The following is a 27,831-nucleotide window of genomic DNA, read 5'->3' as shown; positions in this document are numbered from 1 at the left end:
ACAGCTCATGCATGTTTACTATATGAGAAACAAAAGAGCAGGGTATGAGGCGTGATGCAGCACGAGCCTCACATCAAGGGAAATATTCCCCTGTCTTCAAAGGGTCCTGGCTCAGGGCACCAGTCCACAGCCACTGCAGAGGCCATGGAAATAAGCTCCTTTTTGAGCTGGCAAATGTTGTCTTGTTTTTCTACTTGAGGAGTAGAAAACAGAAACTCACCTAGAGCTCTGCTCTGCTGTGCAATTTGTGGTACCAGATTTAATAAAGGGCTGTGTGGGAAGGAGTGCAGAAGGGAAAGAGAAAGGAGATGAGTGGGGGGAGCAGGCAGCTGCACTGCACCAGAGAGCATTGGTCTGCAGCATGCTGCCAGGGACAAGTGAGAGAGGCAGGACAGCCAGGCCACAGGTCTCCTCTTTGGCTTCTACTGTTGGGAGCAAGATGCGGAGCTGGCCCTGAGGAGCCCAGCCTGGGGACAGCCAGGCAGAGAAGAGGCAAAGCCCGGCCATCCCTTAATGTGTGGCCACCACACAGCCTCCACCAGGCTCCACTGTGCAGGGTGCTGGCATGCTGTGCCTGTGGGATGCCCCTCAGTTGTTGCCAGGATCACCCTAGAAAGATACTGGGCCTGGCACCCAAGAGGGGACAGGAAAATGGGAGCATGGATAAAATCCTTCATCCCTTTGCCTACAAGACATGGCACAGTAGCAATTCTCAGAAACTGAAGTCTGGACCCCACCCTGGGCTTGCTCAGTGGCAGCCCCTTGCTTTTGGGCTCACCAGTGTGGCCTCAGGCATCCAGGGGGAGTGCAGGATATTGTATCATGCAACAAGTGAGCTGAATAATCATGGTAGGAAGAAGGGAAACATTGAACACCAACAAAAGCCCTGGGAAACTATTTTATTGCTAGCAAAACTCTGCCGGTCTTTGTTTTGTGAGTGCACTTCCCATGAAATGCAATTGCTCACTGTGGTTTTAAACTGAGACCACCCTGAAAAAGAAGGCAGCTTCCATTAAATTGAATCACTTTTCCCCAGAACTGGAATGACAGTGGTAATGTTGATAAGGAACAATAGCTGTTAAGTGAGAGCATCCTTTATATTTCCTATTAAATCACTGTCATTTCCAGCACAAATGGATCACGCATGCATGTCATGCTGATTTACAGTGATAAAGCCTTAGTCGTGATCAGTTATTGTAGTGCCTAAGCAGAGCATGAAAGGTGGCACAAACATGCAACTACACTGCACCAGGCCCAGACCAATATTTGGATCTAACTTAGCATTAGCAGATGAGCTGGTGCAACAGTGATGGGAATTTTTTCAAAAATGTTCATATGCCCATCATCAGTGTAACCTTGAAGGCTATTGATCTTCTCCATCTCCCCTTTCCAGCGGTCTTCAGAAGTGGAAAGGCAGGAAGCAAACGGAGAAGGAGCAGCAGCACATGACTGCCATAGATCTGACCATGGAGAGGCAGCACAAAGCAAATGTAATGTCCAATGAATGATTCAACCTAAAGACTAGACATCAGCAAGGAGAAAGTGGGGTTGCTGAGTGCAGAAGAAGGCAAGGTTGGACGAGCATCGGTGTTGCAGCAGTCATTCAGGGAAGGTTTCTTCTCTTGAGGATGTTTTCCAAAAGTTGCTGAGCTTCTTGGAGCCCATGGGCTGCTGCCACACTGAGCAGTTTCTCCACTTTCCTGAAGGACATGAAACCTTCATCAAGAAAATCTAGGAGGAAGTCCTAAATTCAGTCCTAGCTAAATTTTAATTACCCTGGCTTTTTTAAGAGGAACAGAGCTACTCAATCTGAAAACATCTGTAAAGTTAACTTTCCCTTATTCAGAAAATGATCTGATTTTCCTTCTGCTTTTTCCTGTGGTCTGAGCTCGTATGTTCTAGGTTTGGTGATTTTCTCTTCTTAGTTGAAGGACAAATAGCTTTGGAGTTCTTGAAATACCACCAATATGTGAGTCTGATCATGAAATATGCAGTGGAGACTGAAACAGAATTCACTGGCTTCAAATCACAAGGTTTACCCAAACAATGCTTTCTTAGCTTTGTTTAGCTTACAACTGCTCTTTTCAACCTCATTTTTAATTTTCAGTCTTGGAGCAAATGAAAAGACTCAAAATGAAACAATACACAAAATCACAAAAGGGCTGGGTTTCACTGTGATGGGATCAGTTGTTCCAGCTTCACTTAGCCCCAGAACAAGCCTCCACAGTGACTGTACAAAGCACAAGGCAAGTCTTCTTTGTCTGCAGGCCTTGCTGGGAGCACTGGTGTGTGGTGTGTGCACTTGCACATCATGGAGAGAAACTCATCCCAGGCAGTTTCAACCCACCCCCAGGCAGTCAGCAGGAAACCTCTCATTGACCCCACTGAATGGAAGGAGGGTGAAAAGGGAACTCCTTTAAAAGAGAAAGGCAGGTCTTTATAGCAGAAAATTCACATGTCACTTCAACAGCTCTTTCTACACCAGTACAGATCTTGTCCCTTGCCCTCACTGGGAAATCATCATGGAAAAACATGTGCAATCAGACCACAGGCATTTTAGGTACTGAGACACCTAATTTTAAAAATGTCTTTGGACTAACTGTGGTTTTCCATTTCCCTGCTGCAGGTAGGGCTGCATTACTGACAATACAAAAAGAGGGCATTAGAAATGCTGGAGTAGCTTCATGCATGGAGTACCTAGAGCACCAGGTTTCCCTCCCTCCCCAAGAGGAGCTGGGAATTGAGATGTAATAGGAAGGAAGACGATTATCTCAGGTTACCCTTCTTCAAGTGCCATGGTCATGTTTCTGAGTGTCCCCACTGCCAGGTTGAAGGAGGAGTGGGGATGGCCCTGCCCCGCAGCTTGCCTACAGCCAGGAAGAGACAAGCACAGAAAATGGTAAGAGAAATACAGAAGAAAAAAACCTGAGTTTGAATGTTTTCAAGCAAGGTAGGAATTGCTTTTGGCTGAGAGAGTTACTTTTCTTCCTAGCAGCTGGTACAGTGCTGTGCTTTGGATTCAGTATGAGAATAATGTTGGTAACACACTGATACTTTGGTTGCTGCTGAGCAGTGCTTACCCTAAATCCAGGATTTTTCAGTTTCCCACGCTCTGGCAGCGAGCAGGTGCACAAGAAGCTGGGAGGGAGCACAGCCAGGACAGCAGACCCGAACTTGCCAAAGGGATATTCCATGCCATGGAGCATCATGGGCAGTGTATACACTGGGGAGGTTGGTCAGGAGCTGCTGACTGCTTGTCGGGGATGGGCTGGGCATTGGTCAGAGCATGATGAGCAATTGTACTGGGTATCACCTCTGTTTCTTGGAGTTTATTCCTCTCTTTTATTAGTATTGTTATTGTTAAATTTTACTTTATTTCAATTATCACACTGCTCTTATTTCAACCCATGGGTTTTACCTTATTCCAATTCTCCTCCCCATCCCACAGGACTGGGAGAGAAGGGGAGAAACCAGTGAGCAGCTGCATGGTACTTAGTTGCTAGTTGAAATTAAACCATGACAGAGCAAATAAGGAAAAAGTTATGTATCATTCACTTTTTGAAATATGACTCCTTTGAAATTTCAGGCCCTGATTTGGGAAACATCCTTATTCAGAAACGCATGAAGGCTTCAGCGTTTCTCTAGGTATGGATGTCTTTAATGATGCCTTCTTGATTTACACCTCCTGCTGCCACAGGCATAGTTATTTCCACCCTAACAGTCCTGCAGCTTGATGCTGTTCTCTGCCTTGAGCAGGCAGAGATAACATCCAATGTGCCTACTTCTCTCCCCTTGCTTTTTGGGTAGCATAGTAAATCTCCCTCTCCTTAATCCTTCCCATTTCTCACCAAGAATGGGAGTATTCTGGGAGATGCAGCCCAGGCTTCCACCGCGAGTGTAACTACTATGGGTACCACAGCAAATGCACACACAGGCATGGCTGCATCACTTACGTGGCAGAAGCCTCTTGGGAGGGTGTGCTGAGAGCAGGAAAATAATACACTGCTGTAACTTGATTTCCTGTTGCCTCAGCAGCTCCTGGCTCACTCCCATCCTGCACCTGTGCATTTTTTCTGCTGCCCACCTGCAGTGCAAACCTTCCCATAAAGCCACACAGCAGCACCAGGATCCCTCTGCACTCGCTGCCAAGACACTTCCTTTTTTCCCACTGATTAAAAAAAATAATACTAGCAGGTGGGGAAAGTGGAGCAAAGCGTATAATACAACCCACAGTGAGAAGTCAGGAGCTCCTACTGTCCCTGCTGCCACCTGTGAGCCTCCTTCCCACCAGCACAGGACAGCTCAGTGCAGCTTTCCCCCCAAAGCACTGCCAGCTTTTTCCTCCTCCCATACCACAGTAGCCTTTCCCCAGAAGAAGCCAATTTCCCATGGCAGGAATTTCTTGGGGGATTTTTGTGCCTCACCTGAACCAGTGCATGGCCATGTCCTCATTTTTTTCCACTCCAGCTCCTGGGTGTGAGACAAGGCAACAAAGTCACAGACAGGTTATAACATACAGTGTCCAAATCCAGCAGTGTGTTGGTACCACAAAGCCACATTTGTGGTTCTGGCTTATAAGCACTCACACTCTGGCAGCAAGTTAGCCGCGGGTTGGAGAAACATCACCTTGCAAATACCTCTGTCCCAGGATGTGCTGGGCATTGGGGTACCCCAGACGAGCATACACATGAGCCACATGGAAATGGAAATCCTCATAGCACAACGGGATGTAGAGCAGGAGGAGGCCAGCAGTGATTACAGCTGCCAACTGTAAAAGAGAGGAACAGTCACAATGCAAGGAAGAAAATAAGCTGAGGGCTAGCTACAGCAAATACTTTATCTGAGTTCTGAAGCCTCCCAAAGCTATTCCCCACAGAGAAATGGGAGGAAAGGCCCACACAACCACAGAAAATCAAAGTCACCTTTGATAAAGAGCCGGTTCCAGAACTTCCACTGAAGCTGGCAGAGAAGGCTCTGCTGAATTCAGTGAGCAGTGTATGAACTCCCGAGTTAATTTCCCCTTTAAGCTCTGCTACAGCAAAGGAAACTACAATCATTTAATTTTCTAGTGGTCCTCTTGAAGAAAATGGGGAAAAAACCCCTAAGGTGCCACCAGGCTTTTAAAAACAATTCATCAAAGACACATACCAGAAGGAGCCTCATTCTCCAGGCACCTGGGGACTTGTGGCCCATCACTGCCCACATAATTGTCATTCAGATGTGAACATTCACAGAATCACAAAATGGGTCAGGCTGGAAGGGACAACAGGGTGTCATCTGGTCCAACCTCCCTGGTCAAGCAGGGTCATCCTAGAGCACATTGCACAGGATTGCATTCAGACAGTTCTTGGATATCTCCAGTGAGGGAGATTCCACAGCCTCTCTGGGCAACCTGTTCCAGTGCTCAGTCACCTGCACAGTCAAGTTCTTCCTCATGTTCAGGTGGAAGTTCCTGTGCATCAGTTTCTGCCCATTGCCCCTGGTCCTACTGCTTGGCACCACTGAGAAGAGCCTGGCTCCATCCTCTTGACATCCTTCCTTCAGATACTTATAAATGTTGATGACTTCCCCTCTCAGTTGTCTCTTCTTGAGGCTGAACAGGCCCAGCTTCCTCAGCCTGTCCTCATCCCTTAATCATCTTCATTGCCCTGCGCCAGACCTGCTCCAGGAGCTCCATGTCTCTCTCTCTCCCTTTGTGAACATCTGCAGCTCCTAAATCCTTTCATTCTGTGTTAAAGTGAGGACATGCCTATACCTGACAGGAGAATAACCTTGAGTCTGAAACTCTTCTTGCATCCAAGGTATAAATCAGTGAAAAGTCTGATGAACTGCACCAGCAGGGAAAAAAATATGAGAGACCAGAATTAGACTGTTTGCTTTTTTTGGTGCCAAGTTGGATTTTCTTTGGTCAGTGAGCTAGCTATTAGATTCCAGTGAGAGGAGCTGGCAACTTATGCATCCGCATCTTGGCAGAGTCAGATATCCCTGGCTGGGGGAAGAAGAACATACTTAGGAAAAGGCTGTAGGAGACCCATGTGGAGCCTCCTGCCCGCAGAGGTTACCAGAAGCCCTTTGTCTCCCTGCAGGGGAATGCAGCGTGTCTTGCCAGTGGTTGCCAGCCCTGTAGAAGGTGAAACCCTTCCCTAGTACAGGGGAAAATGGAGACCAGGTACAGTCCCAAGTGGAAGACATGGTTCTTTGAAAACATCAAGGAGGCAAGTGCTGATTAGTCTCTCTCTGCAACTCTGTGCTGAAAGAAACCATGTCAGTGGTGTGGGATCTGGAGGAGACCACTCATACCTCATCCTTCAGATCTGTAGCTTTGGTGAAATAGTGATGGACTCTTGGACCTGATGTTTATGGGGACATGCTGAAGTGCCTGCAGGTGCTCTGCATGCCACAGTCCCTCCCTTGTGCATGCAGAAGGAGAGCAGACACAAGTAGCCCTTTTCAACAGCCAAGTCAGAAGTAAGCTCCAGGGCCTGTCCAATTGACCACAGCTGTTGCAGAACAAGGTCACTTTTTCATCTGGGCATAATTTCTTGCTACAGCTACTTGTGCATGGTGGCTACAGCATGTGTGTGGGTTTGTCACCATGTCGTGTTCAGAATGAGCCAAGGGGACAAGAAGCAGCTGCAAAGGATGACGAGATATAAGAGCTTTAATAGTCAGGGGCTCTTCTGGCCACTATGGATGGTTTGATGCAACTGATACAGACAGGTGCAAAAACCAACTCCCCCTCACTTTTTTGGGGGTAGGGGGAGAGGGTATAGTGCTCGAGATATACACAGACCATTGCAAAGTAAATGACACATTTAGATCCTGATCTGCTGCTCAGTTGTCTATATAGCTTGAGCACAGAGGTGATGTGGGTTTACAATTCCTTGCTGTTTCATGGGGGCTCCTGCGCTCCCACACACCACGATCAGCTACAGGGATTTCTGGAGGCAGCAGATTGCCAAGAGCTTGTTATCTCCTAATTGGGACCCAGGTCCTGGTTTGGGCCCATCCTTAATTGGGATTAGTGAATGCTGGGGATTAAATTAGCCTAGTTAGCTAATTAGGCTAAGGAGAAAAAATAGGTAAGCAATAATGACATACAAATGCTCCAACATTTGATTTTCTGACTGATAATCTTAGGGATGTAGGAAACTTGGACACACACACCCCCATTCAGCCTGTGTGGTGCTGTTCTGAAAGTGCTGATGGGAATGTAAATCCCTGTAAGCCAATAGCAAGTCCAAGAGGAAATGCAAGTCCTAGATCAAACTGGTTATTGCTGAATGCTTTTGATCATATTTAAAAGGAGGAAATTATACTCCTGGTAAGAAGTGCTTCTTGCTGGAAACATGGCTGATGTTAAAGGTCCAGCTCAGGCAAAGCTGAGTACAGACCTGTGGTGAAGGGTAGGACAGTGTTTCTGAAGCAGCGCAAAAGCTGATGAGTAAGGGTCTGGTTTCACACAGTGGCCGTGGGCTGTTACTGTGATATTTTGTCACTGTTGCAGTGGCTGGGGCTGGAACATGACAGGGAATGTTTCATGCAGCTGCAGGAAATAGGGTGCACCATATTGCAAGAGGCAGTGGCCATGCTTTTATAGGTGCAGATCTGTGACCTGCAAGATGCCCACAGCTGCGGTGTCTCCCTTGTGCTCCATGATAGGTTGTCTGAAGCCTCAGGAAAGGAGTAGGAAATGTGGCATTTTGGAGGAGCTGTTTCTATTGCAAGTCTGGTACAGCCAATACATGTAACAGCGAACAAATGACCAAGTCAGTGAAAGGGGAAAGGATATGGTGGGACAGGTGCTGCAGGTCACAGGGGAAACCTCTGTGACCATGCTCCACTGCCATGGGGGGACAGCCTGACATATATGCTCTCTGTGGGACACCACCTTTCCACAACGATGTCCATCATGATCAGCCATGCCCTGATGGCAGCCTCTACCCTCACTGCTGCAGAGATGCTGTGTCTGGCTCCTCTGAGGCAGGTGGCCCAGGAACCTCTGGATGTTCACTTTTTGTCCCAACAAAACGGAGCAGAGGGTAGGCTTTCAGCTTTTTGCAGTTGTGTAGGCACTGACATGTAGGGCAAGTTCACATTTTACAAGGGAGTTCCTTTAGAAATCCCCCACTGAGCATCCCTAATCTGATTTGCTTGTTTGTTTGTGTTTGGGGTTTTTTTTCTATTTTCTTTTCCTAAACAGCAAGAAAAACTGAGACCTATGCATGACAAAAGGCAGGTGCACAAAGTACTGGACTGCACTGATCCCAGCTCAGGAAGATGGTACCACAAACAGCTGTTGCTTGGCTGCCCACCAAATCTGAAAAGGCATCTGCAAGCACACAGCTAGTCCCACACAAGCAGAGACATTAGCAAAAATACTCCTTTGTCCTCCACTGTGGTTACATCTGAGTTCAGGTAAACGTTGTGCTATTTTAAGTGTCTCCAAGACCAAGAGAGGAAGGAAACACAGCTGCTGGTGGAGGGGGCACTTTGAAGTAAGGTCTCCCTGCAGAAGGGATGTAAGAAGGAGCTGCAAGTCCCCTGGGCTTCCTCCAGGTTGATTGTCTGCAGCACTTTGCCCTCACAGCCAGCACCAGGGACTAAAGGCACCAACAGTCCCTGATCCAAGAGTTCCTCAGGGACCCCAGCTGGGCAACAAGTATTACTCTACCTCAAATGCAGGAAGGAACATGGGCAACCTGTTGCATTGCCCAGTGCAGAGATGTGAAGCAGATCACTGCCCTGAAACAACCTTTGTAGTCTTGGGTGACAACTCTCAGTTGCTCATCAAACCCTTTTCTTCTGTGGTGACTCATCAGAGACTACTTTGCATGTTTGAACCCTGCATCCTTAGGGCTGCTCTAAAGCACAGGGAAGCCCAGTGGTATTGTTGGGGCTCTGCTGGGGAATCAGGCAGTGAGGGAGATAAATCAGGCCGTGCATGTGTATTTATGCAACCCGGTTCCTATGCAGCAGCTCCAGCACTTTGACTGTACCATCACCCACGTGCCAAAGCCAGGTGAACAGGATCAAAATTATGACCAAGAGGAATGCCTAAAAATCCCACCCATAATCACTGCCCTTGAAGATGCCATATTACTGTGTGCTAGCAAAAGCCTCTGCTCCTCAAACTGAGAAAGGCATCACCAGCCTTGCAATTCTGCGAGGCTGTGGTGCGCAAACAGCTCCTGTGGCTTTGACTCTGGCACCAGTGGCTTTCAGAGGCAGGGTGTGACATAACACCCACTGCCAGCACTCCCACCCTGAGCCCATCCCCACACTTACCTCCCAGCTGCTCCATGCCAGGCTCGGAGGGTGGGGGTTCCCACCCCCCAGAGAAGGATTTGCCCCACAGGTATCAGCTCTGCCCCTTCCCTGCTGTCGCCACCGCACTGCAGGCTTCGTATCCCCCATCTCTCCCTCCCACAGGAAGTCCGAGCACCTCGTTTTAAGCTGCTCTGCTCTCTCTCACCAGGCACCACCACCACCCTGCCGTAACTCTTACCCGTCACCATCCCTTGGTTTTGCTCCTGATTTACAGTAGCAGTAGCCCAGCTGCTTCACTAAGATAAGAGGGATTGGATACACACCCCCCTGAAGTCACAGAAAAGAAGATGCTCCTGACGAAAGCCTTTCAAACCACCGATGTTTAACTCTCCCCGTGCTGAATATTTCTCTTCTTTCAGACTGCTCCCAAGTGCTGCAAGGCCTCACCAGTAAATTGTTGTATTTGACAAACTTGTTTGCATTTTTTCTGCTTTTTACATGCACGGATTTGGGACAAATGCAGGACCATGCAGGCCCAGGCCCAGGTGAGAAAATTAGAAGAGATGCAATGATGTATAATCAGAAAGTTACCAGGACATACAAAATCCCCACAAAATTTGATGGGATGGGAGGGGTTTTTTAAGCCAGAAAAGAGCTTACTTGTTCAAGTCAGTCATTTTATAGCTGCATAATTATGCCCCTATTCATCTGCAGCAGCCTCACCTAGTGAATTTTACATGCTAGATTTTGTTTTGCTTTCACATCTAAGAAAAAAAATTCTTTTTACCACAAGATCCCTAATGCATGTTATCTTTCCTGCTCCAAAGTCCTAGCAGAGGATCTTAACCAGATGGCTGCCAGGCAAGGTCCATCTCGTGTGAAATGCTGACCTTGCCTGGTCTCCTGACTGCGAAAAACAAAATGTTTTTCTTTCCAAATTTGCAGCAATATGAGTGCTGTGCTTTGGTTTTAACGGCAATCCCACCCCCAGAGAACACTGATACCTCTTTGGTGATGATGACTCAGCCTAAAAAACCTTATGAAGAGGAAACCCTTCATATTTTCGTATTTTATTTCTTATGTTATGCTGCCACCATTGGGACAATTTCATCTGGTCAGTCAACAGCCCCATTACAGCTGAAGAGATTCATCTCTATAGCCCTGATCAAAGTGTGACTCGTTTTCACAGTATATCAAATTTAATTGAGCAGTAATAGTCATACTGCAAGATCAAACACTTCCAAGTGCAAACCTCTGCACTAAGGAAAGTTGCAAATGTCCAAAACAAGGCCCTTCACTGCAGCAAACAATAAAGAAGGGATGAAAGAAGGTGAGGAGTCTACTTACCTACTTACCCTTTTTTTTCTTTTTTAGGTACAATTATTAAAACTTAAATTTTAAAAAACAAAACCAACCTCTCTGGGAGTTACTCTTCTTGGGAATGAGATGCCCTTAGCTATAATCCCAAATTTTGGCAGAAGTGAACTCTGTTAATCTTATTGTTGTTTGTGAAGGTGCGTTGATAACAGTTATATTTGTACTGACACCTCAACTCGCTCTGAGAACTCGTGATTTCTCAGTATAAAACAGGCCCTGGGGCTTGCAGTTCTTTGTTGCAGATGACGAAAAATGAGAACATATTATTAATTATGTATAATTCAGTGAGGGCTAGGCTGTCTGTGTCACAAGCCAGGTGTGGTACAGGATCTCATTCCAGTTGTCTGTGTCACAAGCCAGGTGTGGTACAGGATCTCATTCCAGTTGTGAGCTTCAGTTACTTCTCTACAAAACCCAATTTACACCATGAGGAATAAATGATAGCTGTAGTAGCTGCCTCCTACCACCTAAGAATCCTTCTAAGATCCCTTCTACTTGCAATGACTTTGGCAAGGAAAGGGCAAGCCCCCCAGTGAATTTTCTCTCTGGACTTCCAAAGAGCAGATGGCATTTCTTTTTTCCTTTCATTTTTACAAAACAAGTTGTGTAGAGATTTTTCATTTTGTTTGAAAACCTGGAACAAGCCACCTTCAGGAAAATGCAATTTTCTTCCCATTTCTTTTTCACTTTTTCCAGGTTGCTTTCTTAGGAAAAGAAATTGGTGTAACAAATTTTCTACAGCCGGTAAAAGCCTATTTGATTACAATGTCCTCGGGACATAGGTATCACAAGGCAAATTAGATTCACCTGAGAGCTCCCCAACTTGAACATAATTGGAGTAGGCACTTGCAAATGACTTTGTAGCCAACACAAAATTCCATGTAAATATAACTTCAGTTACTATGTTGAACAGAGCTCAGATATGGGTAAGGGGGAGGACCAAAGCAAACAGCAACAAGAGAGTGTTGAGGGATAAGTTTTGGTGTAAGACAACGGGAAAGATGGGGTTAAGGAGTTCTGGCTGTCACCATCTCTGACAGACTTCACCTTGCCTAACTAGCTGTAGTTTCCTTTCAGAACTGGCTAAACAAGACCAAGATAAAAATCTATTCAGGCTAGTCATTTTGACACTATTAATAGCAAATACAAGGGTGTACCATGAAAAACAGTGTAGATGTAGGGGTAGTTCAAGTCTTTCTGAAATCAGTATGCAAGTGTTAACTGCAGAACTATTACAGAGATTTGTGTTGCGTTAAGAGTATAGACATTTATCAGAAAATAAACTTTCCTGCTTTCCAGCTAGTCCTTAGAGAGGCTGGGTGCAGCTAGGTTTAATTTTTTTATTATAACCAATTCAGCACTGTAAGTTAAGTTGCATTCATTAAGATCCCAGATGCACCAATAAAGTGGGTTACATCCTAAGTCCCATTCACAATCAGAGATTTACAAATAGTGAAGCTTCCCAATGAGACACTGTAAGTCTGGTTGGGTTCAGAAGAACTTGCATGAACACAGACTCACAAACAGGGCAGTTTATTGGAACAACAAGTTGTAGATACTTTTAGATTGGCAGTGATAGATTCACTAGACGTGCAAAATATAAATATATAGTACTATGTACAAGTGTTTCCAGGTATGTTCTAGAGGTGTAAATCTTACTAAAGAGGCATCCCGACTTTGGGGAAGGAGACAGGAGTAAGCCCTTTGACTTGTCTGCAAGGTGGTCGTATTCTCGTCCTCTGCCATGGAGTACATCAAATATGGAATTACATTTTTTTGTAGAAGTGGAGGTGAGAATGTAGTCAAATATTCTGTTAGCTGCTGTCACAAAGGGGAGGGGCAGACACTTTATACCTAAATGAGGAATACTGGGAGTTACAAAAAGAGAAATTACAAAGGCTGTGTGTCTTGGGCAAGGGCGGAACAGAACTGTGACACTTTAGTGTCCCTCCTTCTTCCAGCTGGATTGCAGTGATGAGAATCACCTGCAACCTATAGATAAACTATCACCCCATCGGCAGGCCATCATGTCTATGGTAATCCCTTCAGCACATATCTCACACTCTATCTCATTCCTACAATGAGTGAAGCTGTTTAGAGATAACAAACAGATTAATAAATGTATCTGTTAAGCCGAGCAATTGAAGCCATTCATCACTACAAACAATACAACAGAGCAGCCAGAGAGGGTGGGATTTTCCTGAATCCAAATACAGCAGCCAGCAGAGAGACCCAGCTGAGCAGAACCCTGTTATTTGATAGAGATCCTGGAAAAAGGCAGAAGGGAAGCTCTCTGCAATGGGAAAAAACCCCGGGGGCAAATACAAGTCATACTGGAATTCATCTCACCACAAAACCTAGAGCCTAAATTCATTTAAGTGGTGACTAAAAAAAACCCTAACAAACTATATTACTCACCTAAGGGGAGTTAGTTCAAAGTTCGGCATACTAAAACCTCTGACTAAAAACTGTATAGTAAAAACTAAACTGTGTAGCTGTCACCTAAAAAAATTAATTTCTCAAATACTTTCTGCTGCCTGGCTTTTGAAGTTCCACAGATGTCCTGTGAATACCATGGCAGAGCTGAGCACCTAGACATGTGTCTTCCACTTAAACTTGTGCGGGATCCAGAAATTGTATAGCTCTGAAGGGTGTGGTACAAAGAGATTTCCGGGAAAAGCTTCATCGGTCTACTAAAGATGATCTCCACGACTTCTGCAGAAACTCAGATCCTGAAAAAAATTAATTCAAGAAAGTCCAAATAACATCATGTTCATAGTGAGGGGTGAGAAGTAGTACTTGCTTTAGAAAATGTGTTTCTATTTTGGAGGCAATTGGGAATAAGTGCTTTTGTTACAAAAAGGATAGGATATTGGATTTTAGAAGTAGTAAGGCTAAGGCTCTGCTAGGCTGTAAGGCCTCAGGTGTAGAAATAGTTCTCTTGGGAAACAGGAATGGAATGTGCTGGGTGGGGAAGTTAGGAGTAGTGAATTAGCTGGGCATGGAGAACATGTCTAAAAGTAAATAGTTCTGGGTCGATATATGTTGCATGCAAGGGGGATTTCAGTGGTGGGAGTTCAATTGAGCATTATCTAAGACTAGACAACCATGAAGATATACGGCTTGAGGTATGATTATCAATTGTTAATGTTTTGTATGTGTGCCAATGTTTGAAACTGTATAAAGAGCTGAGTGAAACGATAGGTCTTTGGGAAGCCTGATTTGGGACACCAGTCCCCAGGTCCCCGGGCCCTGAATAAAGCACCGCATAAACTGACTCTCTGTTGGTTTGTGTTTGTGGTCGGTGGGCAACAGTTTTCTGGCGACCCAGGTGGGACTCCGGGGGTCGTAGGGGCGGTTCGCGGGGTGATCTGCTCCGTGCCGGCACCAGGTGATTTCTGGGGAGACATCAGCCCGTGCCTGACCCCGCGTCCGACGGACAACCATGAGGTAAGCCCACAAGGTGCTTTATTCCTTTTAAACCGGTGGTGGTAGCCTGCCCGGTAAGACGAGTCTCTACTCGCAGGGTTGGGGCATTGGTTTGGGATTATAAAGCCTAGGCGCTGGCCGTCAGACAGAGCGAAAGCTTTGCAGAGCCAGCCCTTGCTTCTCGCGGCGACGAGATAAGCAAGGAGGGAATTGGATATTGTGGTAATTGGTATTGGTATTAGTCTGTGTGTTATTAGTTGTGTGCGTTATTGTGTGGTTGCATACCTCTGGAATGATGCCGTTGCGGGTGTTTCGGGCTTTGTCAAGTTCAGATAAGGATATTCCGGAGGATTCTCCCCTCGGGTGTTTGCTAAGTCATTGGAAGGAGGGTAAATTGGGACGGGAACTGCAGAAAAGAGAATTGATTGATTATTGTAATAAGGTATGGCCTGAATATGAAACTGGGGGGATGCAGTGGCCGTGGAATGGCACTATTAATTCTGAAATTATAACCCCCATGATGCGGTATTTACGGGAAAATGAGAAGTGGGATGAGATACCCTATTTGGATTTGTTTTATCAGCTAATAGGAAAAAAGGACTGGCAGAGGAAATGTGGAATGATGGTGTTAGAAACGGAACCAGAGGAAACGGGGGCAGGGGAAGAAGTGGTTTCGGAGGTTTTGTGAATCAGAATGTAGGGAACCAGATGATGGGTAGGGGTAGAGGTAAATTGGGGCCCAATCAGTGCGCCCGATGCTTCGCCGAAGGTCATTAGAAGAATGAGTGCCCCCTCAATTTGGGGATGGGGACACCGATGAGTAACTTTCCAGGAGGGAATCCCATGAATCAGGGAATGAATGCGAATGATGGGTTAAACCCTTTCGCGCCAGGACCACAAGGTGTCGCTCAAGCCTTTATGATGGGGAGCTATCAAAATCAGAGCTGACTAGATAAAGATCTAAAAGTGGTCCTGGAAGTTGACGGGGGGCCCAGGGAATTTAGGGTAGATACAGGAGCCACTTTCTCTGCAATCAATGAACAAATAGGACCGTTAAGTGATTCAGTTGTGAAAGTAGTAGGGGTGTCGGGGGAGGTGGTGGAGAGGTCATTCTTGCGGCCACTGGAAATCAAATTTGGAAACAAAGAATTGGATCACCAGTTTTTATATATGCCAAGCAGCCCGGAATGCTTGTTGGGGCGAGATTTATTATCGGCACTGGATGCAAAAATCATATTTGAGAAAGGGCGTGCTAAACTAGAAATCCCGGAGGGAATCCGGCAAAACTTTTTGTGATTAAAGAGACAAAGACAGAGGAGATACCCCAGGAAATAGAGCAGGCAGTAGTCCCGTGGGTATGGGAAACAGGGACCCCGGGCAGATCCAGGGTAGCCGTTCCTGTGAAAATTGAATTAAAGGAAGGGGCACACCCGGTAAGAGTTCGACAGTATCCTATCAGTTTGGAAGCCAGGAAAGGAATTGCCCCAATGATCACGCAATTTATAGCATTAGGGATTTTACAAGAATGCGAATCGGAATTTAATACTCCAATCTTTCCGGTAAGGAAACCAAATGGGAAATACAGGTTGGTGCAGGACCTGAGAGCAGTAAATGCAATTGCCAAAGATATACACCCGGTGGTGGCCAATCCATATGCATTGTTAACATCGATTTCTGAGAATTTTCAGTGGTTCACAGTGATTGATCTAAAAGACGCCTTCTTCTGCATCCCACTGGCCCCCGAGAGTCGACACATTTTCGCCTTTGAATGGGAAAGCCCAGACACTCGCCGCAAGCGACAGTTAACATGGACCAGGTTGCCACAAGGATTTAAGTGTTCACCCACCATTTTTGGAAACCAGCTAGCAAAGGAGTTAGAGGAATGGAAAACTACCAAGGTAAAAGATTCTCCTTTTTCTTATGTTGTTTTACAATATGTGGATGACATACTCCTGGGAACAGAGGAGCGGGGACTGTGCTCAAAGTTAACAATTGAACTATTAAACATGTTGGGTCAGGCAGGATACCGAGTATCCAAGGAAAAAGCGCAGCTGGTGCAACAGAAGGTGATTTATCTGGGATGTGAAATATCACAAGGAGTCAGGAGAATAGGGGTGAACCGCATTCAAGCCATCTGTGCAATCCCTGTACCACGAAATAATCAGGAACTAAGATCTTTTCTAGGAATGGTCGGCTGGTGTCGCCTGTGGATTCCGAATTTCGGACTTATGGCCAAACCACTATATGAAACAATCAAGGAACCCGAATTCAAGTGGGGTAAGACACAGCACAAGGCCTTTCAGGAATTGAAGCAAGCACTCAAAGAGGCCCCCGCTCTGGGTCTGCCTGACCTGACAAAAGACTTTCAATTGTATGTGCATGAAAGGCAGAGATTAGCTTTAGGAGTACTCACACAGCGATTGGGGTCATGGAAGAGGCCCGTGGGGTACTTCTCGAAACAGCTGGACATGGTGAGCGGAGGGTGGCCAGGGTGTTTGCGAGCAGTGGCTGCTACGGTAATCCTAATTCAGGAGGCACGGAAGCTGACACTGGGAAAACACATCACGGTATATGTACCTCCCATATATGTACGTCTTGGAACAAAAAGGGGGGCATTGGCTCTCCTCCAGCAGAATGATGCAGTACCAGGCTCAGTTGCGGGAACAAGATGATGTTGAATTGAAAATAACCAACCATCTCAATCCAGCAGAATTCCTTAGGTCCACCCAAGAGGAAGGAGAACTGGAGCATGACTGCGTGGAGGTGATCGAACAAGTGTATGCCAGCCGTGAAGATCTGAAAGATGTCCCGATGGCAGATCCCGATGTGGAGCTGTTTACGGACGGATCCAGTTTTATGGAGCATGGAACCAGGTATGCAGGGTATGCTGTGGTGACACTCCAGGAAATAGTGGAAGCTAAAGCACTGCCTCCGGAAACTTCAGCGCAAAAAGCAGAAGTATGGGCGTTGGTAAGGGCATTGGTCCTTAGTAGAGACAGGAAAGTGAACATTTGGACTGATTCAAAGTATGCATTTGGTGTAGTTCACATCCATGGGGCTCTGTGGAAAGAAAGAGGACTTTTGACCTCTCAAGGCTCACAGATCAAACATAAGGAAGTAATAATTCAGTTGTTGGAAGCTGTACACTTACCTAAAGCAGTAGCGATCATGCATGTCCGAGGTCATCAAGCAGACTCCGGGAAGGAATTTCAGGGGAATCGGATGGCAGATGAAGCTGCGAAAAAGGCAGCCAGATTGGTCTGGACTCAAATGGCTCTGATACCGACAAGAGAAAATCCCGCTGCACCTTATTTGGAAGAGAAACCGTGCTACTCTCCGGAGGATGAACGGTTGGCACAATTCACTGGAGCAAGAAGGAATGTTGTAGGATGGTATGTAACACCGGTCGGACAAGTTATACTGCCAGTGGAATTAATGAAAGTAGTCATGAAAACTGAACATAACAAACTCCACTGTGGTGCAGAAGCATTGGTAGAACATCTAAAGAAAATAGTACTCTCTAATTCGATGATAACAATGGCCAAAAGAATAAATGCCACCTGCCCGATTTGCATTAAAAATAACCCGTTGGTTAGAAGACAGGTCCAAATGGGGAAAATACGTGTAGGGCCACAACCAGGGGATTACTGGCAAATAGATTTTTCCGAGTTACCAAAATCTCAGGCATACAAGTACTTACTAGTTTATGTGTGCACCTTTTCAGGATGGCCCGAAGCTTTCCCTTGCAGAACGAACCAGGCCAAGGAGGTAGTGAAAACCCTTCTCAAGGAAATTATTCCGAGGTTTGGGGTTCCTTTAGGAATATCATCAGATAGAGGACCACATTTTACTGCAGGAATCGTGCAGGAAGTTTCTACTATTCTGGGAATTCAGTGGCACTTACACACCCCCTGGAGACCTCAATCTAGTGGTCAGGTGGAACGAATGAATCAAACTCTGAAAAATCAAATTAAAAAGATTTGTCAAGAAGCTAAAATACAGTGGCCCCAAGCATTGCCTCTAGCCCTTCTGAGGATTAGGATTAAACCACGAGAAAGGATAGGGGTAAGTCCGTATGAAATTTTGTACGGCAAACCATATCATGCTGTAACCTATCAAGGGGACCCACATGTAATTGGGGATCAGATGATTGTAAATTATGTTTTGTCTTTAAATAAGACCCTTGCAGCACTGAGATCCACGCTGGAGTGGAATTGACCGTTACCTCTGGACACTCCTGCTCACGATATTCACCCAGGAGACCAAGTTTATGTGAAGAACTGGTCGGTGGAGCCTCTGAAGGAAACATGGGACGGCCCCCATCAAGTGATAATGACAACTTACACCGCCGTCAAGGTCGACGGGATCAACAGCTGGATCCATTACACACGGGTCAAAAAGGTCCCCTCCCGATGGTCGGTGGAACCCCTATCTCCCACAAGAATGGTGTTCAAAGCCAAAAATTAATGCTGTTGTTGTTACTCTTGAGTAAAATAATAATTGTTGAAACCTTTGTTAAAATCACAATACCTGAATCAAGGGTGTGGGTACCGGAGAATTCAAATGTAAATCTCACATGTTTGTTTGTCGATGACCAGGGAGCTGGATGGGACAGAGTCGGGGCACGATGGAAATGGATCACCAAGGATCAAATTCAGGATAAAGGAGTAGAAACGGTCTGGGATGAGAAGCAGCAAAAAGGTAGGACTACCCTGCAGATATCCAATGTAACAAAGGCCAGAACAGGAAAATATGCTTGTATAGTTTGGATAAAAGGGAGTTATGATTATGGATTCGTAAATCTTGACATTTTAAATATCTCCCAAACAGAACCGGAAAATAAGGTCCAGGCGACTCTCCCAAATGGGAAAGTAGATATGTGGGACGGACCTCCTCTCAGAATAAAATGTACTCACAAAATTGAGACAGGGTGTCAGAAACAGATTGGAATGAAATGGTGGAAATGGAACACGACACAGGAAATGTGGAATCCACAGGTACAAGGGACAAGTTGGTGGACGCAGGGAAATGAAAGCAGAGGATGGTTGAATATAACGAACTCAGAGATTGGTAGATCGGAGGGTAAATACCTTTGTGTTCTCGTTTGTGGTAATAGGGGAGGTTATGGGGTCAGGAAGGTAGAAGTGGTATTACAACAGGATCGAGGAATCAAGCCTGAACAGGAAATATATAACGCAAAGGAAGGGCAGGATTTGGTTTTAAGATGTAGGATACCAACTGAAAGCTACACTGAGTATGAATGGTGGTTTGGAGGACAGAACTTGGTGGCTCAAGGGAAATATCAAATTAGAAGAAAACCCCAAGAAATAGTGTTAGTAATTAAAGAGGTCCTGGAACAGCAAGATAATGGACAATACTGGTGTTGGGTTGCTCGAGATGATTGGTGGGCAACCGGGATGATTAGTGTTTATGTTGAAAGAGCAAGGGTGACTCGGCAGGTACCAGAGGATGAAATCCGAACCAAACCAGAGAATCTGATTGTGGGTTTAATTAGGGATTTTGGGCAAACACAAAATGTATCAGCAATCACTGCATGTCTGCCTTTGCCCCATGCGGCAGGAGATCCTATACCATGGGGAATTATACCAGCTCCAGACATGCCTGCATCTAATCGAACAGTTACCTTAAGTTGTACCCAGGAGACTAGGATCCGAACTAAATTGGTTAATTGGACAAATGTGATAAGGAAACGCTGGAAAACCCCGGGGAACCGAGCAGATTGTTACAAGCTTCCGAATGCTGTATTTACCAAAATCGGAAGATTCCATGGAGTAGGATGGTGTGAATACGATGAGAGGCAAACGCTAGAAGTCCCGGCAACTGAACAATATTTTGAAATAATATGCCAGAATGTTACAAACACAACTACCATGGAGCAATGGCAGACAATCTGGGGACCTAGTTTGTTAGAAACCTATCGTTACATAGGAACAGTTCAATGGTGTATTTATTGGAAGGGACGGAAAAATCAAACTTACTCAAAGACCTATCAAGGACAGGGTAGTTGGAGAAAAGATGCACCTGGAATGACCGATTGGAATTGCACTAAGGTCTTCACTTGTGACAGCCCAAGTGAGTCTGTGAGTCTACTGCCTGTAAAGGTACTTTTGAGATTTGGCTGTGAATGTAGGGGATATAACCACACGATAAAAGACAAAAATACAGAAGGAGAGTTAAACTGTAAAACTACATCAATCCGAGCTCCAGGAAATTTAGTTTGGGTAATGGGTCACGGACACTGGACCACTCATATGCCGGTAGACGGTCCAACTACACAAATTACTTTAGGAGTTCCAACTCTTTGTCCTTTTTGGAAATCGACAAAATTGACGGCCTCAGAAATACAAATGAGACATAAGCGAGATATAAGTCAGGAAATTGGAGACATAGGGTTAGAAGAAGGGGAAGATTGGCATGGACCTTCTTCAGGAGTTAAATTTACCCACTCTTCAGGAGTGGGTATTAGAATCTCTCTTTGCACCAATATCATCATATCGAAACAGGGAAATGTTGTACAAATTGTTGGGGCAAACAGAAAGGTTGGCGGCTGTGACCAAGAAGGGATTCAAGGACTTAAATCTGCAGTTACAAGCTTCGTCTAGGATGACAATTCAAAATCGGATGGCTTTAGATATGATATTGTTGAAGGAGCATGGCATATGTGGATATCTGCATGGTAGAGATGATCATTGCTGCATTCACATCCCGAATGTTACACAGGAAGTAGAAAAGGATATAAGTCAATTAGAACAGATTGAAGGAAAGGTGAATAATATTCAGAAAGAGGCAGAACATAATTGGGTTGGAGAACTGTTCAGCTCCCTGGGAATTCGGATGTCCGGATGGATATCCTCAATTGTACAGTATGGAATCATGATTGTTATAATCATTTTAGTTGCCTTAATAGTATATAAGTGTCTTTTAGGAATGATTGTCAAGGAAGGTCAACACTCTCGGCGAATAATGAAGGCGATAATGCGAAGAGAAGTTCTGGCAGAACCAGCCACTCCACCTCCTGCTTATCGCGAAAAGGCAACATGAATTGTTGAGCATCCTTGCGAACCCAGAAGAAGCTCGAAGGATGCTCAAAAGCGGGGACTTGTTACAAAAAGGATAGGATATTGGATTTTAGAAGTAGTAAGGCTAAGGCTCTGCTAGGCTGTAAGGCCTCAGGTGTAGAAATAGTTCTCTTGGGAAACAGGAATGGAATGTGCTGGGTGGGGAAGTTAGGAGTAGTGTATTAGCTGGGCATGGAGAACATGTCTAAAAGTAAATAGTTCTGGGTCGATATATGTTGCATGCAAGGGGGATTTCAGTGGTGGGAGTTCAATTGAGCATTATCTAAGACTAGACAACCATGAAGATATACGGCTTGGGGTATGATTATCAATTGTTAATGTTTTGTATGTGTGCCAATGTTTGAAACTGTATAAAGAGCTGAGTGAAACGATAGGTCTTTGGGAAGCCTGATTTGGGACACCAGTCCCCAGGTCCCCGGGCCCTGAATAAAGCACCGCATAAACTGACTCTCTGTTGGTTTGTGTTTGTGGTCGGTGGGCAACACTTTTTTCCAAGGAAATATTACCAAGTAGTAGGCAGAGTAGAAAAGAAAGCAACACCACACCCCAGTTCTCCTGAGGTCTGAGAAGGTATCCAGGCGGTTGAAGGTCCTTCAGGTACAACTCTGTCTCCAAGGCAGAGGTAACCTTTACCCAGGAGCTCACAGTGCAAGGCTGGCGGCCTCTCAGCAAGGACCTGCCCCAAGCCGGCCCAGCAGGGCACCAGCAAAGCCACCCGGCTTCCCGGGGCAGGTGGGAAGTGCCGCGGTCCAGGACAACGCAGCAGCAGCCCGTCCGCTGGGCTGTGTGCGAGGGACTGCAGCAACAGCAGGTCAGGCACAGGCTACCCAACACAGGCAGCACTTCAGTGCCCACACAACATCTGTAGGAGAAGCACCAGAAAAACTTCGTAGTAATAAAGCAGGGGCACAAGGGCTGGGTAAATGATGCAAAGCCCTTCACCGCTGTGGCCTTCAAAGGAAACAAACAGTCGCTTGGGGATAGGCTTGAGGTACAAATACCATTAGGAAGATGGAGGTGGTTAAGTGCTCCCTTTGGCTCCTTTTGTGCATGTGGGATTGAGGTTGAGTTATTTGCGCTAACAGCTGGGTCTGAAGTTGCTTTGGGATTGTTCCTGTGTACCTAAGTTTGCTTCAATTTATCTCTTTGAACAACAGAGAGGGGAGTTCAGGTTGTGCTTGTGAGAGAGTCTTGTTAGCTGACATAGGGTGATCTGAGGCTAGTTTCATGTACTCTACCTGACATGTCCCTAACCTGATCTGTATGATAAATATACATCCTTGCTTTAGCTTAACCTTTGGTGTTAGGATGCCTTGCCTGGGTAATCCCGGCTGTAAGGAGCTCCGAGCAGCTGAAAGCGTGCAGCCAGAGGGAGCCGTCGGGAAAGCTCACGTGTGAACCAGGGAATGTCTGTGGCAGGGATTATCTCTATCTCATAGGAGGCCTTTTTGTTCCTCTTCCTAGCACTTCTGTGGACAGAAACCAAAGAGAAATTTTTTTTTTTTCTTCCTACATCTTGAATGGTGTTCCCACAGGGGTCTTATGGCCTGCAACTTGGCTCCCCTTTCCTGCAAGGTAAAGGGCAAATGGATTCTTGATTTTGAACAGAAATTGCTTTTAAACAGCATGTTGAATGAAATCTTAACTTCTGCAGGCTTTTGTAAAATGTTGAGGTTTGTTTTTAAACTTAAAAAAAAAAACCAAAATCCTTCAAACCCTCTTATCTTCTTTCTTGCTGAAGGAGAATAAAAACAACTGATGCTTCAAATAGACAGAAGCACCAGACAGTTACATAAAAACAAACTGCCAGATCCCTGCATGTAGGAGTGTCTGCTCTCAATTCAGTCCTGCCTCTCTGTGAATGTGCCTGGAAGTAGGTCTCCCCATCCTGAGGCGATAGCAGCTGGGACTACTAAATGCCCGAACTGAAACTGGGCGCTGAAGGCACTGATGATGTGGCCTTAGGCTGCATAGAGATTCAAGCAGAGTCCTTCGTAGCCAGGGGACCAAGTATTTGCAGTCAGACGTTGGAGAAGAGCCACAAAGTTTTAAATCTTTACTAGTTCTGTGAACAGCTCGAAAGACCTTTAAGCGAAGCTCTAGGGATCAGCACATATCCTCCTGTCTTAAAGCTTCTTAAAGTATTTCAATTGTTGTAGACCTGAAAAAACTGGAAAAGTTATGGCGAGGACAGAATCCTCATGAGAACTTTATGCCCTCAGCTCTACCTCCCTTTAAATGTCTGGTTGTAATTGTGCTCAGGAGCCTTCAATATCAAGGTAGAGGAAATACAAGCTACACCTACTAAAGTGGTGGGTTTGTGATCAGATTGTTAAAGTGCATGACAGATCCAGCTCATCTTCCCTCTGAAGAGCTATTCAGCCATCTAAGGGCCAGGGTTTCTCCCTGAGCTCATTGCATGCTCACAAATGGACAGCAAATCACTCAGATAACACAGGCTTACAGTGTTCTGGAAGAGCACAATGAATTGTTACTTTTTTGAAGCTGAAAGAATTGGATTAACCAAGAGCACCCTTGAGCTGAGCTCTGAGGTTAAATGATAATGTACTGAAAATGGCACCCCGAAAAACCAAGGAGGTTAAGGCTTCATTTTAGGGAAACACAGGCAGGGATTCCAAGTGCCCAAGATGAGGAAATTTGCACTGCATTGATTGTTACACTTGGAACAGAATTCATGATAAACTGCTTTTAACTGTAGTTTGTGAAATATCTGGCACCACAAAAGAGTCTGAGGCCCTAGGTATTGGTGCATCCCCTGCTTAAGATAGAGGTAAAAAGAAAAGTCAGCCCACGTGTGTAGAGTTGTTGGCACTTCCCCACCCCCGGAATCTTGAAGAGATGATGGGAGCTTTATTCGACGCCCCTGGGCAGCCTCGTGTCCTCGGCAACGCAGTGCAAGAGCCCCTCATCCCAAACCCTGAAGGAAGATAATCTCCTTCAGGCTGCTCCTGGGGCGCTTAGCACACAAAAGCCAATTAACTCCATTGCGGAAAGAAGGCTTCGCCGGCAGTGCGGCGGCTCTGGTGCCATCTGAGCACACAGGCGAGGCTCGGAGCCGGCGCGGAACTTGGCGATAAAGAACCCCGGGGAAATGAGTGGAGTGACTCTTGGCAGGGCCTCTCCCGCCGGTGACCCCACGGAGCCCCATCCCCAGCGCAGGCCGGCGGCGCCTGTGAGGGGGCTGAAGCTGGAGAAGCCCCCACAGCGGGGGTGACAGGACCGAGACACCCCCTCAGCCCCGCTGTCTCTTTAAATGGGGGCGGGGCCTCTCCCGCTGCCCGCCTGGCGCGGCCGGCCCCGCCCCGCTTCGCCATTGGTTGTGCTGCAGTCTAGGCACACAGAAACAGCAGCATGCTAACAAAAAATATGTGTTGTGCCCCAAAAACTTGTGAAGTAGCTAGGGGAAGCTGACAGTAATGAGACAGTAAGCATCGTGCCCAGTGCTCTGTAAGGTCAATTTCTTCCTCATTACCAGTGCCTCTTACTCCTGCTGCTGGGCAGTCTGCTAGCCAAAAACACCAAGGTAATAAACAAAGATTTATTTTTAAAGGCTTTTGTGACTCTTGAAGATATGTCTCAATTAATTTCTTTTATTAAAACAACTTACTTCTCAGTTAAAGGTCAGCTATTCATTCCCAGGCACTTAACTTGGTTTTGAAAGGAGGAGTTCTTTAAGAATGTATCAATTAATTCAGGATTTTCTTGAGCAGAATAACAACCTAGCATAGGCTGGGCTTCGGATTCTGCTCCCATGTATAAGGGATGTCACAGCTCAGAGTTTCTGGGCTTGGGAATGGTGTTGGCATGTTGCTAGAGCCTGCCAGTTTGCATGATGTGAAGACTCTGGACGTCTAAAACAAATACTAACAAAACTATTCCTTCTGTTTTATTGCAGGCCTTCCCGTGAGCTCTCCAACAAGTTTAACAAGCAAGAGCAATAGAGAGTTTGCTCTATGCACACCGATGGAAAAAGGCTGGTGTGGGTGGGAGAGGGGCAGTCTGAGGAAAGGAAATGTTCAGGGAGCAAGAAGGATCTAGGGGAATAATGAACCTGACACACAGTACAGAGAAGCAGAAAAGTGATGTTCAGCTTGTAGCATTGAGTAACTTTGCTGTGATTTCAGCTGAGTACCATGTTGGACTAGCTGATACTGGAAAGAAAACACGGTGGGACCACAAAAAAAATCAGGCCTGGCATATTACGTGATGCCATGGGAAGCTCATATAAATAGTGTTTACCAAGGCACTTGTTCTTGCCAGGCTCTCATTCCTCACCCTGTAGTTAGAAGCAGCAAGTCCCAGAGTAAGGCAAGTTTCCTGTGCTAATGAACCTGTATTGTCCTATTTTCCTTTCTCTGGGCTTATCAGGAAACAGTCTCTTCTGTACTGGTCTCTGCAGTTCTTGCTGCTGCTGCCTGCAGAATCTTGGCCCTCCTGTTACCATGATGGATGTATTTCTCCAATTCATTTTTATTCTGATCCCAGATTATTCCATAACTGGAAAATACCTTTGAGATTCAGAGAAACTAGACAGGAGTGGCTGACTTGTGAGACACTTTAATGAAAGAAGTGGGGAAATGAGCTTAAGGTTTTAGTTCCTCACTCTGTTTTGTTCAGTAATGTTTCTTTTCAGCTGTCATGTTTCTTATTGATGGTCACAAGTAGTTAAAATGCTGACCTATGTTTTTTTCTTTCCTTCATTACTCACATCTTGGTCCATTAACACATAACCAGGAAAAAAAACCCAGTGGATTTCAGTCCTCAGTTTTTCTCCTGAGGAGAGGCACACATCTCCTGCACAAATGCAGGGATACGTATTCCTGTTTTTCAGTGCAGTTTGTTTCTGTTGGCATTTCCAGTCAGTATCCAGGGTAACTCATTGCTGTGATAATTGCCTGCTTGCCCTCTATATCATGTAGTATAATAGATAAGGTAAAAAAAAGGCAGTAGTATTTCCTTGGGAAATCTGAAGCAATCACATGGAATTAAGAATTCATAGGAATTATTTTAGTCACTTGATGATGGCTCAGTTTCCAACCTTACATTATCACCCCTCAGCAGACAGGCACCGAGGGAAAGAGAATTTCTGCTTTAAAGAAACAGTCATTTTTCAGAGATAAAGTCTTGGGCAATGATTGTTTCCTGCACTATAGCATCAGAATGTCTCAGTTATGACTGTATTTTTTAGGCACCACACAAGCACTTAGTAAGTGATAATTTTTCCCCAGGAGGTTTCTGACTGTGTCCAGACAAATAAGGGTAGAAGAGTGGGGAAGGGGGAAAGAAAACAACCACAAAACCATTTTTTAATAGTGGGCATGAGTTTAAAATCAGTTTTGCAAGGAAGGGGAATTCCTACACGGTTGGGAAAAACAAACCTTATTTGTTACTGTAACTCCATGGATTAGAGTTACATGTACTGCCTATACAAAAGTTTCTGTAAAAACAGGGACGTGTCTTTCAGAGACTTAGTAGAACAAAATTGTATTCTAGACCTCAAAATGGCCGTAAGAAATTGGTTTTAATGACTTAACTAATTTCATAGCTTCCACCCAACAATTTGAGCCCTCTTCTGTTCTTTGGAAGAGGAACCATGCAATCCTACAGGTGTGGGTTGTGAGTAGGTACCTGAGTAACAAAACCTCAGTGGCTGTTACCATGTCCTCACCACTTATATATGGAGCTATAACCTCTGCTAGGACCCCTTTTCAAGAGATCACCTTCCCCAGATGCCTTTGTTTGAGAGCCACTTCTGATATTTAGCTGGGCAAGGGAAATGCTTGACCTTGCATCGCATCTGTCCAGCCAGTCAGCTCCTTCAGTGGCAGTGAGCACTTGTCTGCTCAAGCCTCCATCCAATATGGAATGCAATCCCATGTGTTATACATTACACCCAGGGAAACACCGATATATGCAGTTTCTGTTTTCTCTCTGGAAGTTTAGTCATTGTTTTTTCATAGGCTCTATGCAGACAGGTAATAAATATTTTGTGTTGTTGATACCTGACTCAAATTCACATTAGCACCTGAAGGTAGAAATGTATTCCTTTAAACCCAGCCCTAAAAAATGTCCCAGAGGCTCACAACAGTCACTCCAAATGTGGCAGAGAGCAGACACATTCATCTATAACAGCACTCAAGAAACTTGCTATCTACAAATATTGAACCTCTTTGGAATTCTTCATCTACTATTAGCACTTTTTTTTTTTTTTTTTTTAATTAGCAGTGAATATTTTGGTCTTTCTTCTGTTGGAGACAGGTCTAATTTTCACTCTCTTTCATGTTTATTTACTTGTTAAAAGTTCTTTTCAATGTTGAACAGTACCATAACCTCCTCAAAGTGAAAAACTTTGTAGCTCACAACCTGTAAGTGGACAAGCAGATGATCCTAGGGAAATCTGCACCCATACAAAGTGTGTGTTTCTTCTAGGCCATGCTAGATAAACTTTTCCACCCCTCTTGCCAAGTTTTCCAAGTATTATTGAGAAGAAATATAGATGTGAAGCACCAAGCTGAAGCTCCAGAACTGGGGACACAGAAGTTGTTTTGGGAGGGTGATTCTTTCAGAGGGAGTTGTTTGGGGAATTCTGGCAATACACGTTTACCTGAAAGGCAATATTTCTTTTGCATGTCTA

At 45.3% G+C, this 27,831-nt stretch overlaps 1 protein-coding gene and 2 long non-coding RNA genes across 7 annotated transcripts; 1 reads left to right on the top strand and 2 right to left on the bottom strand.

The window, feature by feature from the left end:
• Positions 1-704: 704 nt before the first annotated feature.
• On the bottom strand, positions 705-6,872 carry LOC138109555 (sel1-repeat-containing protein YbeT-like). Of its 5 annotated transcripts, XM_069013168.1 has the most exons (6): positions 6,301-6,863; positions 5,756-5,828; positions 4,627-4,768; positions 4,425-4,470; positions 2,781-2,867; positions 705-1,700 (listed from the first exon to the last, which is right to left on the bottom strand). In XM_069013168.1, exons 1-6 carry the CDS (start codon positions 6,303-6,305, stop codon positions 1,604-1,606), a joined length of 450 nt encoding a protein of 149 aa, XP_068869269.1. In that variant the 5' UTR covers positions 6,306-6,863; the 3' UTR covers positions 705-1,603. The 5 variants fall into 5 exon arrangements, 2 of the variants coding, with proteins under 2 accessions (XP_068869269.1, XP_068869270.1); XM_069013169.1 differs by lacking the exons at positions 5,756-5,828; positions 6,301-6,863 and adding an exon at positions 5,149-5,749; XR_011150567.1 differs by lacking the exon at positions 5,756-5,828 and having other exon boundaries at positions 705-2,867; positions 6,301-6,860.
• A 151-nt stretch (positions 6,873-7,023) lies between these two features.
• LOC138108985 (uncharacterized) lies at positions 7,024-10,086 on the top strand. Its single transcript, XR_011150180.1, has 3 exons — positions 7,024-7,324; positions 8,204-8,418; positions 9,479-10,086. It is a non-coding gene; the product is annotated as an uncharacterized lncRNA (long non-coding RNA).
• Positions 10,087-12,164: 2,078 nt separating this feature from the next.
• LOC138109554 (uncharacterized) lies at positions 12,165-21,569 on the bottom strand. Its single transcript, XR_011150566.1, has 4 exons — positions 17,228-21,569; positions 16,490-17,136; positions 14,362-14,482; positions 12,165-13,379 (listed from the first exon to the last, which is right to left on the bottom strand). It is a non-coding gene; the product is annotated as an uncharacterized lncRNA (long non-coding RNA).
• Positions 21,570-27,831: the final 6,262 nt, after the last annotated feature.

Source organism: Aphelocoma coerulescens, chromosome 4 (genome assembly GCF_041296385.1).
Source record: "Aphelocoma coerulescens isolate FSJ_1873_10779 chromosome 4, UR_Acoe_1.0, whole genome shotgun sequence".
NCBI lineage: Eukaryota > Metazoa > Chordata > Aves > Passeriformes > Corvidae > Aphelocoma > Aphelocoma coerulescens.
This window is presented reverse-complemented; position numbering and strand designations above follow the sequence as displayed.

What these genes read in the sequence shown, in the direction of transcription:
- LOC138109555 (XM_069013168.1), bottom strand. An exon ending in CAAGGTTATTCTCCTGTCAG is followed by an intron (nt 4,769 to 5,755) that starts GTATAGGCATGT and finishes TCTCTTTTACAG; the next exon opens with TTGGCAGCTGTAATCACTGC. An exon ending in GGGACAGAGGTATTTGCAAG is followed by an intron (nt 4,471 to 4,626) that starts GTGATGTTTCTC and finishes TCTCACACCCAG; the next exon opens with GAGCTGGAGTGGAAAAAAAT.